This window comes from Triticum aestivum, chromosome 1D, assembly GCF_018294505.1.
Source record: "Triticum aestivum cultivar Chinese Spring chromosome 1D, IWGSC CS RefSeq v2.1, whole genome shotgun sequence".
Taxonomy (NCBI): Eukaryota; Viridiplantae; Streptophyta; class Magnoliopsida; order Poales; family Poaceae; genus Triticum; species Triticum aestivum.
In genome coordinates, this window is record NC_057796.1 from 78,837,257 (window position 1) to 78,850,010 (window position 12,754).

The 12,754-nt window shown below is 43.7% G+C and overlaps 1 protein-coding gene across 1 annotated transcript; it reads right to left on the reverse strand.

Annotated features, from left to right (window-relative positions):
* Positions 1-2,663: 2,663 nt before the first annotated feature.
* Positions 2,664-7,398, reverse strand: LOC123180415 (probable E3 ubiquitin-protein ligase XBOS34; the record flags this gene model as incomplete). The annotated part of the gene is given in 9 exon segments (XM_044592465.1): positions 2,664-3,698; positions 4,030-4,115; positions 4,829-4,931; positions 5,817-5,898; positions 5,990-6,081; positions 6,208-6,296; positions 6,393-6,473; positions 7,066-7,180; positions 7,279-7,398. Coding segments are annotated over 9 exon segments (1,545 nt in total). The 3' UTR covers positions 2,664-2,903.
* Between the last annotated feature and the right edge of the window lie 5,356 nt (positions 7,399-12,754).

The following is a 12,754-nucleotide window of genomic DNA, read 5'->3' on the forward strand; positions in this document are numbered from 1 at the left end:
GTCTCAAAGGTATCTATAATTGTATCGGCTTTTATTGGGCTAACATATTAATCAAGTGTCAAGTGCTAGTTCCTATTTTCTTGTTGTTTTCAGTTTCAGGAAAATACATATAAAAAGTCTGATGAAAAATAATATGAAAATAGTTCGGAAAGTTTCACATCAGGCAAAGATGCAGGAGTCAAGGCCCAGCCCAAGGGCCTCCCCCAGCGTGTAGGAAGCTAGGGGAGCCCCCCTTCGGTAGATGATACATGGTGATCCTATTTGACGTGTAACCCTTTAGCAAACGACCAATCAGATATCCCTCCAGAGTTATATGAGTTGGCCCAATGCGGCGGCTCTTTTGTTCTTTCCCCAACATTTTTTTGTTTCTCCTATGTGTTTCTTTGCTGGATTTAACAGTTTTCTTCTTTGTTTTTTCACATTTTTCATTTCTATTTTAAAAGTTACGAACACTTTTTGAATTCATGAAACTTTTTGTAATTAACAAACTTTTTACAATTTTGTGATTTAAAAAAAATGAAATCCAAGAATATATTTTTGACTCATGATTTTTTTTTAAATTCAGAAAAAAATTCAAATTTCCTAAAACTAAATAAAATCATGATTTAAAAAAAACAGGAACATTTTAAATTTTTGTGATCCTTTTTTAAGTTTTTGATTTTTTATTCGTGAACATTCCTTAAAATCCGCGAACATTGCTTGAAATTAGGGAACATTTTCTTGAACAACTTTTTCAATTCTTGAACATTTTATTCTTGAATACTTTTTCAGATCATTTTAAAAAATTGCATTAATCAGTCTTTTGCAGCAAACGTTACGGAATAACATGGGACAGGGGCATGTGTTGATGACCAATTCTGCTTGCATGAAATCGTCCCTAAGATGACATCAAATAAAAAATTACTCAACGTGAAAGTTACGCGCCTAGTCCATGTGAGCAACTTTCCTCTTTGGATCATCTTAATTCAAGAGCACATGCAACCTCTACATGAAAAATAGTGACTTGTATAAAAGATTAGTTTTAGAGGTTCCAGGCTACCGGCGGAATTTATAGGAGGTTGTAAAAGTGTACATGGAAAAATAGCCTGGAGGTTCCAAACAACCTTGAGCCTACATCTGGGATAATCAAAAACTTGCAACAACATTCTCAGAGTACCCTGGAGGTTCCCCAGTGGTGCCTTTAAGGTGCCCGGAGGTTTCTAGCTGACTTGTCCGCATTGAGATAGGCTTGATGTTTAGGATGGGATTTTGAGAGTTTTTCTTGTACGAGAAATCCAGTCGCCTCATATATAGATGAGAGATGATGGTCGGTTGATACAAGACACAACTGAATAAATCAATTTGCTACCATTTCATCTATTGCTCTCTCTCTGTTTGCTCCCCGTTCTTCGGTGTTTGTCGTGTTGGATAGCAAGCAACCTTGAGGCTATAGGGGTAGTTAGGCCAACCTAGGGCAGCCCATAGCCGCCACACTCCCAGACGGATCCCTCCCATGCATGTGTGTTCTCAACCTTCAAAAGACCTCGCCAGCGTGTCTTACATATAACGATCTCGGCGAGGTTTCCTCCTCCGGCATGCCTTGCATAGTGCGCTCGACGCTTGGGACACACGGTGATATGTTCGAGTGCGAGTAGTTTCATGTTAGTCTAGCCTATTTAGCCCATGTCAACCCTACTCACCCATAGGAGACATCAATTAGCACACCTCCTCTTGTTGTAACGATTTCCTTTCGTTAAAAAGCACAGCGGCACTCTAGTTACATAGGTTGTAATCTCGCATCCAAAGAAAAATGGAGAAGGAAGAACTAGTGACATGACGATTAGGACTTCAGCCACCACCACCCATGGGCATCCATGCTTCTCGTCTTTGGTTGCCTATGCTCCAACAACAAACGCACACCATCTCTTATCCCCTTATTCATGCAATACTCGTTAACAAGCACTCCCTCTCATCCCCTCGTTAGATGTTTGTACAATAGTGGTTAATGAGTGCTCATGATCCTAACGAGCTTCAGATGAGCCTAGTCAAGCTTTTGCTCGTTAAGCTTAACAAGCACAAATTTAACAAATATGAGATTAACAAGTCAAGCATTAATTAGTCGAGCAACTCGTTAATCCATCCCTAGTTCTATACACTGAAGACATATCATGGAATTTATTTAAATTGAGTAAAGTCTGTAACATATACTTTTTCAACATATTACATGTAATTTATTAGTCAAAATAAAGACCAAAAACCCTGTGCCCACGTTATAAGCTCAGATAAGAGGGAGCACGGCTAAAAAACAGGTTTGAAGCCGAATTGGGTGTTTTGGATGCCGAGCTCCATGGAGACCTTAATTTTAAAAAATTCAAAATTCAAACTTCTCAATTTAGAAAAATTCTGAAAAACAATATACATGTATACAAGGATGTAATGTGTATGTGTGTAAAATTTCATGATCAAATACCTTGAATTGCGAGTTGCACAAAAAAAACATGGACTTAAGAGTATGAAACACAGAAGTACGAATTTGAAATTTTCAAAATTAAGGCCTCCATGGACCTCAGCCTCCATTTAGCATTTTCGTTCGAAGCCAGCATTTGAGGTGCTCTCAGGCCTTATGGATAACTAGCTTTGTAACCTAGCAGAGGCAATAATCGATACCATGAAAGCAGAAGCAGTTCAGCTGAATTTCTCTGATCATGACAAATACGCCCACACTCTTCGGTACAAAACATAAAGTCTTAAAACTATATACATAAGTTGCCTTCAGTGTTGTAGCTTCAAGATCACATAAAACGAAAGAAATAATTTGTAATAGTACACCTGCAACAGCAATATAACATTACTTCTCGTATCAGAGCTTAATAGGGGGAAGCACCCATCAATGCTGTGACATGCTGCTTCATTGTTTTAGCTGTTCAAACTGCATACAGGCGGATAATCTGGTTGATCTTGGCACGACAAATGGGGCACCCCCATTTCTTCGACTCGATATCCTTCAAGCAGGACATGCAACCAGCCATGTGACCACATGGAATGCAGGCTCCTTCCACAGGAGCATCCAAGCAAATCACACAAGTACCAGAGGGGGTGTTACCACTGCTGCTTGCAACGGCTTCATTTTCTACAGGTTTTGCAGAGTTTAGCGCCGTACCACCACCTTCCGTGGGTGGCATGGTTACATCAACTGGTGTGAAATCTATGGACGGATACTCAATAGGGCCATCGTAGAAGGTTCCTTCAGCAAGTGGTGGCGCAGTTGGTGTTGGAAGAGTTGGAAGTGCAGTTGGTGTTGGAACCGGAAGTGCAGTTGGTGTTGGAACTGGAAGTGCCTCAGGTGGAATCACAATCGAAGGGTTGTTGTTTTGACTTTTGTTAGGTTTCGATGAACTTTGGTTAGAGCTTGTTCCAGGTACATCCCATCCATTGTATTTGCTGCTGCTTGGAGCATCAACCTGTGCTTGGCCACTCGTTTTTGAAGGCGCTGGAGAATTTGGTGAGCCCCATCCGTTGAGAGAGCTGTTCGTTGATGCCATTGGCTGCACATTGGGCACTCCCTCTGCTATAGCTGATTGGATGGAGGCATTGATAGCCATCGCTAACTCAACATCCTCCTTACTGGGAGTCGATTCCGCTGAAGGTGCCGAAGACGGATTTGGAGTTGGATTTGGACTGGGGGCATTCACTGGTCGTGCAGGAACCATGCTGGCAACCTAAGAAAAGAGGATCTATGCATAATTAGATTATTTGTTTTTTCTATACTGAAGTTAACAATTTTTGTTGATTCTCATCAACACAAACCAAACTTTAGTTCAAGATTAGTTAAAAAAAAGTATTTGCATCATAATTATTGGTTACTGAGCGATGTACTGATATACACCCATTCTATAAGCGGATTTTGGTCAAATGAAAACTGTGAAAACTGAAGATCAATCTTCCAAACTAGTTCAGAACATACCAAGAATAACTAGAGCCTGTCTCAGATCTTGAGAGAGAAAATTCATTAGTAAGGGGAAACATTTCAGGAAGTTTAGCTTATATCACCTGTGCCATGCCACAACATGCACTATAAAATGATCGAAGCTGCTGCTTGTCACCTTCATAAGCCGGTAAAAGCTTGTATCGAGATTCTGCAAATATTCAAATGTAAATTAGAACAGTATGACCTGGCAGCAACAATCCAAGTTTTATTTGCAACATAACATTTTAGTGCAGGCCATCTGACAGAAAACATGCTATGTACATAATAAAAGGTACTTTCTTACAGACAGCCATGCAATAAGTATATAAAATGTAATGAAACGTCACTAAAAAAATGTGAAGTACCTATAGTCCATTTTCCAACAGAACATTTGCACAGAGATATGCACTTTGTATAAAGAGCAAAATGAATCACTACATACATGTGTGCACGAGCTCTGTAGAGAGCAGGAGGAATCACTACAATGTAGAAATAGCAAACTATCTTTATGTGAGAGAATTTAATGTTGCAAACAACAAGAGTGATAAAGCATACGTGACTATATGTGTGTGGTTGTAGTATTTTTTGTTCTCCTGTAGGGTAAAACCAAACTCATGAGTTCATCACTAAGAATAGGTCTCCCGAGTCCTAACTCTAACCTCGTGTTTCCATGCCAAAGAGTGTTAAATAAAAGAATAAATTTGAGTAATTCACCACACAAGAATTCGTGCTCTGCTCTTTCAGCAAATAATTGTTTTTAGTGAGATGGCCATATGATATTAAATTGCAGTAAAATGGCAAAGATTAATAAAGCATGTAACCAACAACACAAACATGCAATTCAAATTTGCATAAACTGAAAAGATGAAATATTGCACGTACTTGTAACTTTGTCAAAAATTGTCATGGAAGGATCAGCCAGATTATACTTTGGTTCCTCAAGTTGAGATTTCCAAAGTTTGACAACAACACGAGGTTTCGCAGCCTGTTTATTCATAAAAAGTATGTTACAAATAATAAGAAACTTCATAAAGTATATACAGAAAACTGCAATAAAAATAGCTAATCCAAATATAACAAAATGAAAGTAGGTGTAGGTTTTCCTTTGGGACAAACTGGTTTAGCAAGATGCAAGTATTGGTTCTCTGGTTGGATGTGTGAGGTGACGCTAGTAAAAAATGATTGACTAGAATTAAGAATGTTACGAAAACAAACTAAATGCACTATCCCAACTTTATTATTGTGGATTAAGACATTTTTAATATACCTTAATTCATATTTAAGGAATAATCAATATACCTACTAATTACTAGACTAATCCCCTAAGTGGTGCGGACTCCAAGGCTGCACACGGGGAAAGCATGTTTCTATAGACCTTCCTTTTTTCATCCGTCAATCCGGTTACCAGGTGCAAGCCAACAACCTAATCAGGAGGATTGGAGAAGGTGCTGCAGGAGCTATGCAAGTGCATGGATTAACTAACCAATCACCCTTCTGAGTATATTGTGCCACAATAACTGTTGTGAATTTCAATTCATGTGCAAGAAATCAAAAAAAAAAGTAGACATTGTCATGTATCAAATAATAAAAGGCCAGTTATGTGCAATTTCTCCAGAAACTCAAATTTCAATACAAATAATATGACAAATGCTACTGTTTAGTGATCACTGAACTAGACAATGTGGGAAGCATACACTAGAAACAAATGAGAGGTCAATAATTACATTACTGCTTATCTCATGTTAAATAGGAAGAGTTCCATAAAAGAGTTGTTCACTTTGTGGGTGATATGAATATGTCAACATATCCAGCATTATAAACATTACTAGGCTACACCATACCAAAGCAGCATTTTAGCAGACTTTCATACCTGCAATTCAGGATATATAGCTAACTCAAGCTTCACAGGTCTTGTCGGGCTCCGTGCTTCACGTGGTAAAATCACTGCCCAACTGGGGAAAAGATTCAACTTAGGTTAGAGACACGTAAAACATACTCACATCTATGTGCTTGCGGTACGCGATGAAGTTTCATGGGAATTACATCTTCCTAGTCATGAATTGAGGAGCAAACGCTTCCAAGAAACCAGGACCATAATTCTCCCTCATCCATCCAGAAAAAAGAGAAATCCGTCCCTGAAAATAATGAAGAACGAAATAGCAACCGATAAACAACTTAAAGAACAAATAGCAACAAATGAAAATGTGCAGGTCAAATCGAAGTATAATAAAGCAAAATAGGACGTGAAGAAAAAAATATACCTCTATGGCCCTTACAACGTTCACATGACCCTTTTCTCTAGCCAGGTCAAGTGCGGTATTGCAGTCATCATTTGTTATGAATGGGTTAGCTGCGAATAAATCATAAACAGAAGGTTTTTTAACGTACAAAATTCAAATGGCAAACAATTGACACATGGTGATATATCTACAGCAGCATCGTAAACCTCCATGTGAGAGAAGTAAATGGACAGTCGGATCAAGTCCTTTTTTGGCAGCATGGTGCAATGCAGTCCCAGCGTGTGATCCTGCAAACAGAAAAAGAAAAGGGAGGCATTACAACAACGCGACAAAAAATGATAACCTATTTTATTTAGCATGCATCCAGTGAGAATCCTATGGATTCTAATTTGTTTAACATAGAAGGATCACATTTCGTTGAAGCAGAGTTTGCACGGTGCAAGTCAATCAATACTGTAATGTTACAATTCCCTTGATTGAGTTGATTCTGTTTTGCATGACATGCAATCCTCAAACCTAATTAAACATAGGCTCTATTTTTACTTGCGCACATATTGTGCTGGTTTCTATTTGAGTGAGAAATTATAGTTAGAAACTTCAAGGTGTCCTTTTCATATCCCAAAGTATGCACAACTTCAAAACTTTTGGGCTATGGTCGTATCAAAATCAACTCACTTTGGGATTTTTTTTCTTATAAAACTTACTTTTGGTTGAAGCACCACAATAGACTTGATCTAATTCCTAGGTCCAAACTAAGAATAACAACAAATTTGTACTCACTCCACTCCATCCAGAAAAATCTTCTGTTACGCATTCTGGGAATAATGGAGATAACCAACCAAGCAATACACAAAGTTGCTATGAGAAAAGCATATATACCAGGCCGATATGCATTCACATTTGCACCCAGTTCGATCAAAGCTTTAGCCACATTCAGCAGATCAGGGCGCATGCTGGCGACCATCAGGGGCGTCTTCCCTTCCTTGTCAATCCACTGCAAGCAAGAAATTCAACCACAAGAAGAAAAGTTAACTCACTTGATAGTTGATTCCCAGCTTTACAAGACTATGCTGTCGAAATCGCTGTCCTTGCCTCAACGCCTGCGCCCTGCGCCCGGAGGTTCCGAATCCCCTCGATGTTGCCGTAGTTCACCTGCTGGTACAGCAGCTCCTCCTTGGATTGCTGCATCCCCATTTGGACTCGCCGGACGGTGCAAATTTGGGGAATGAAGTGGGAGAGCGGTTCCCTTGCCCAAAACAGAGGATTTCGGTAGGGGTTGCTCCAGCTGAGGATACAGCAAGGAAATCCCAACTAGCCGCAGCACGGAAGATCGCCGGCTAGGGGGGACAAGCCGGGAATCCCCACGGCGGCGAAGAGCGAGGGGCTGCGGTTGTGGATGGGGATTGGACTGGACCGCGGCCAGGAAGAAAATTAAGGAAAGTATAGCACAAAAAAACTCTGAAAGATGATCAAACCAAATAGGGAAATCCGGTGGTCTCCGAGGCAGAGGATGGCCGGGATGAGATCCCCCGCCGCGGGAGACAGGGGCAGGGGGCGAGAGTTGGCGGCTGCGGATGGGTTATTTGGTGATTGCGGGTGGGACTTTAACGCGTGGTTGTTTGGAGAAACGAAGTTAATGCGGCATCAACATTTTTCCCGGTCTCTAGGCTTCGTGGCGAAGGGATCGGGACTTGGGAGAAGCGCTCGCCGACGCGGGATGTGACGGAGCGCTGTGGATTCTCCCGACTTGGAAGAGCCACGTCAGAGACACGCTGACTTTGTTTATCAGATTATTATTACAAAGATACAAAGGATCTCAAATATAATAAAATTTACATCCAGGTCTCTGGGCTACCAAACTATCACTGCCGTTGTCAGAATGTTTCGCTGACATGACGATGTTGTTGCCTCCATACCGAAGCGACAACTGGAAAGCCTTCATGCGGGTGCCCCAAGGACCAACGCCCCGAAGCCGCAATCGTCGTCGTCGAACCTTAAATCACTCTGAAGAATCTGACACCAAATCTCGTTGTACGATGAGAGATCCTAACCTCGCCGCCCTGAGGAGCAGGTAGGAATCTCGTGTAGCTTCGTCAATTTGTCCTGTCTCGCACTCATCAGCGTATCAAGCATATCGCACAATTGTTCGTGCCCGATTCACTGTGCGACAAATCGTTCGCGCTGCGCTAAATGGATCCAGTGACAAGGCCGAGCCGTAATGAATTCAGACTCGCACTCATCATCCTCTTCCTTCGTGCGGTCTCTTCCTCTTTCACATCTTCCACTCATGGTGTAATTCTTGACAGAAAAAAAAGAGAAAGTTGGCAGGCAACAGACCTCACATCTCACACTGGATCAATAGCGCCCATGGAGAAAAGTGAACCCCCCCCCCCCCCCCGCGCGGGTGGTGTCAGGGGATTTTCATGTCCTGCCAGACTTTGCCTGCATCGTCGTCAACGTCGTGACCCACTTTTGTGCCTGGCTCAGCCTGACTCAATGGCAATGATCGATATAAGCGTTCCTAGGGAGTCAGACTCTAGGCAACTTTAAGATTCGTGCACATACGAATCAGGACTTCCTAGCAAGCAAACAAGTTTCTCTTACACCCACTGGGTGTGTGTGTGGGGGGTAATGCCTTGCGGCAGGGGGGGGGGCCATTATCTCCATACATGTTTCTTTTATGTTTAGAAGGCCTATCAAGCATGTTATCTCATGAGGAGAAAGTTGGGAACTTGGAAGGTATTAAAGTATGTAGGAATGCTCCTTTTATTTCACACTTGTTATTTGCAGATGACTCATTGATTCTAATGAAAGCTGACACACATAATGCGGGTACCTTCACAGTTTCAATCTTGCTATGTTAGCATGGCGACTAATCCAGAACCCGGACTCTTTATGTGCGCAAGTGCTTTGAGCTAAATAATATCCAGATGGTAATATTCTCAATGCGGGCCCAAAGAAGGGACTTCATTTACGTGGCAGAGTATAGTAGCATGTGTACAAAAGGGGTTGTATTTGGAGAGTTGGGACTGGTTCAAAAATCAACATATGGAATGACCCATGAATATCAATGAGTGCATCTCGTAAGATCATCACTCCTAGAGGAGGTACCATGCGCTCTAAAGTGGAAGAGCTGATTGATCCTCACTCGGGACAATGGGACGAGGAGCTTATCCGTGACATTTTCTCACCAGTCGATGTGAACAGAATTCTACAGATTCCTTTGAATGTCCAACTGACTGAGGATTTTGTTGCATGGAATTTCACACGCTCGGGTTATTTCTCAGTCCGATCAGCCTATCATAAGGGGTTCGAACACCAGTTTGGGAGCAGACTCACGTGAACAGATGGACTTGGGAGTGTTAATGTAAACCCAGTGTGGAAGATCTTTGGCGATTGCGAGTCCTTGGTAAAGTGAAACACTTTGCATGGAAAGTGTTGCATGGGGTTCTCCCATGCTACGACGTACTAGCATCTCGGCATATTCCATGTTCGCCGCAGTGTCCTACTTGTGCAATTGGAGTCGAAGATATTCAGCATTGTTTGTTTCAATGCAATCGGGCCAAAGAAATATGGGATGCACTTGGTCTGCTAAAAGTTATTAACAGAGCTATATTGGAAGATCGATCGGGGTCGATAACACTTGAAATTCTCTCCAAAATCGTTGCTTTTTCGAATGATCTCGCAACGACGGAACTGACCCTTGTAGCGGCGTGGTATATCCGGTGGCAACACCGGCAGATGGTTAAGGGTGTTTCAGTCCAAACAGTGGAGAAACGACAATATCTATTCGAGTTCTAGCTACAAATTTCATAAAGTCAATGACTTCTCAGCTACCGGTTCGGAAAGCGTGATCATATGTGGGCAAAACCTAGTCACGGTTTGGTCAAGATAAATGTCGATGCAACTTCTCATGAAGATACTCTATCAGGCGCATGTGGCGCTGTTGTCCGCGACGACCATGGTGATTTTGTTGCAGCGGCAAACTGGTTTCTACCGCACATTCGCGATGCTGAATCAGCAGAGCTTCAGGCCATCAGGAATGGACTATATCTAGCATCAAACGTTGGTTGCAATAATGTATTGAGTCTGATTGCATGATCACGGTGGAAGCAATGCAATCAATGGATGACTATCTTGGAGTTGATATGGCTGTGGTTCTAGAGTGTAAGCAGATGGGTATGGATTTCACCAAAATTTGCTATAAACATTGTTTCCGGGAAGCGAATCAAGTTGCTGATAGTTTAGCTAGATATTCATTCGATAGCCGATCGTCTGGAATGTGGGAGAATTGTACCCCAGATTTTATTTCTCCTTTTCTTGTAAATGATATGACCATTCTATGAAAAATAAAGTCTTTTACCCGTAAAAAACCAAACACGCATATGGGGTGGAGCAGGGTCCTTCCACGCGTGGACACACCGGACGGTTGATCCCTGTCAGGAACGGACGGCTGGCGCCTAGGCCCTTCATCAATGGGCGACGCTAGGCGCCGGCGCACCGGCCCAAACGGTTCGGCCGGTCCAACCCCAACCACCCGATCCAGCGAGTAGCCGTCCGATCTGTGCGTTGACTTCTCCCTCTCCTTCTTCCTCTCCGCACGCAGCGCGAGCGCGGCTCCCTGTCGCCTGGCTGTCCCCCTGGCCCGTCGGCCGCTACCCCCTCACCTGCAACCCCTCTCTCTGCCGCTCCCGTGCTGCTGGATGCCGCACTCGCTGCCGGTCACCGCCGTCCAGATCCACGCATGCAGCAAAACTTCGCCCGTGGGTTGCAGCTCCCCCTCGTTGGTGATGGCCGCGGCTCCGGCAACACCAGACGCCGGTTGCAGCTCCGCTAGATGCAGCTCTTGTTGCCGCCGGTTGCAGCTCGACGTCTGGCGTTGCCGCTGGCATGTGGCTCCCATGGCCGCCCGTTGCAGCTTTCTATTGCACGGTCGTAGCAAACAGAGAAAATGGTTGCAGCAAAAAAGTCTGTCACCGTCGTCGCCGTTTGTAGCTCGTCATTGCATGTAGCAGCCATTGCGTTCTAGAAAAAGAATGGATGAAGCAAAAAGCTCCAACGATAGTAGCAAAATCTTACTACGGTTGCAGCAAATCGTCGTTGTCGTCGTCGCGAGGTCGCAGCTCCACCTAATGGATGTAGCAAAAAGCTTCGCCGGTAGTAGCAAAATCCAACTACGGTTGCAACTTCCCCTTGTTGTGCAGTGCCATTGAAGCTTTCTGTGTCTATGGTTGAAGCTTTTTTCAACAGCTATTGAAGCTTTCCTAGGTGACGGTTGCAACACTTGTATACGCGGGGTGGATCCGAGCATGGCGGCAGGCAGCCATGGCGGCCGGCGAGGGGAGCTCCTGGCCGCCGGCGATGGAGCTTGTGGTGGCCCATCGCAACCCGGGAGGAGGGGGAGGAGATGCGCGCGTGTGAAGGCTGTATCTAGGGGATGGACATGGCCATGGCAGCAGGCAGCCATGGCGGCCGGCGAGGGAGCGCCTGGCCGTCGATGATGGAGATCGTGGTGGCCCAGTCACAGCCCGGGGGAGGGGAGAGGGGAGGGATGCGCGCGTAAGGCTGGAGGTAGGGGATGGAGGCGCATAGGAAGGAGGCGGGGCGCGCGGGGCCACTGCGTATGCGCGTTTGCCAGTGCGAACCGGCCGAAAGTTCCGCCGACGCACCGCGCCCAATCATTTCCCTTCATCAATAGCACCCGCTCACTGATCCATTTGTTAATTGTCAGTTGTCTCTACACTTTCTGCTCTTTACAGGACGGGACGCCCAGCACGAGCGAGGCCAGCCAGGCCGAATCTGCTATCTTCTTCACAGCTGTTCAAAGGCTGTGTTTGTTTGGGCTTCAGTTACAACAGTTTCAGCCGTGGACTTGCTGTGCTGACAAAATTGTTGTGCTGAGGAAACAGCTGTAGTGAAGGTTAGCTGTTTGGCAACGCAGCTGTGGAAACGACTTTGAGCTGATGAAAAGCCTGAAATGCCCTTAGAGTACTGAGGCCAGTGTAACTTATTGATTCGGTGTTAATAGATTGTTTAAATGGTATTTTGACTGACAGGGAATAATTTGTTCTATGATAATGCATAAAATCTTTCATAATAATAATTTTCTCACTTTCTTGCTCATATATACATAGAATAATAGTGAGCAAAAGAATTATGTTGTCACATCGCTAGTCCATGCAAGTCACAATTTCCCGTGCAATACAAAGATAGTTCATATAACTAATAATCCATACAAAAGAGAGCTAAAGGATTAGACCGTCCATTATAATTCATAATCCATACATATAATTAGATGTCCGTATAAATCTGGCGGAACCAAAGCTCTCACAAGGGAATAGGACGGATGGCAATTTGGTTGTAAATCTGGACAAAGGGCAGGGTTAGTGCTGGGAAAACTGCCTATTGCGAGCAGTTTCGCAGCGAAAGTACGCCGCAAGGTGCTTTGGGCTATACCACGTAAAATTGGACGAAACTCATATGGGCTTTGCACACAAAACTGCTCTATTTTAGCTGTTTGGTACAGCTTTAGCTTTTTCTCACAGGAAACTGTCTACAAAAGCTGAAA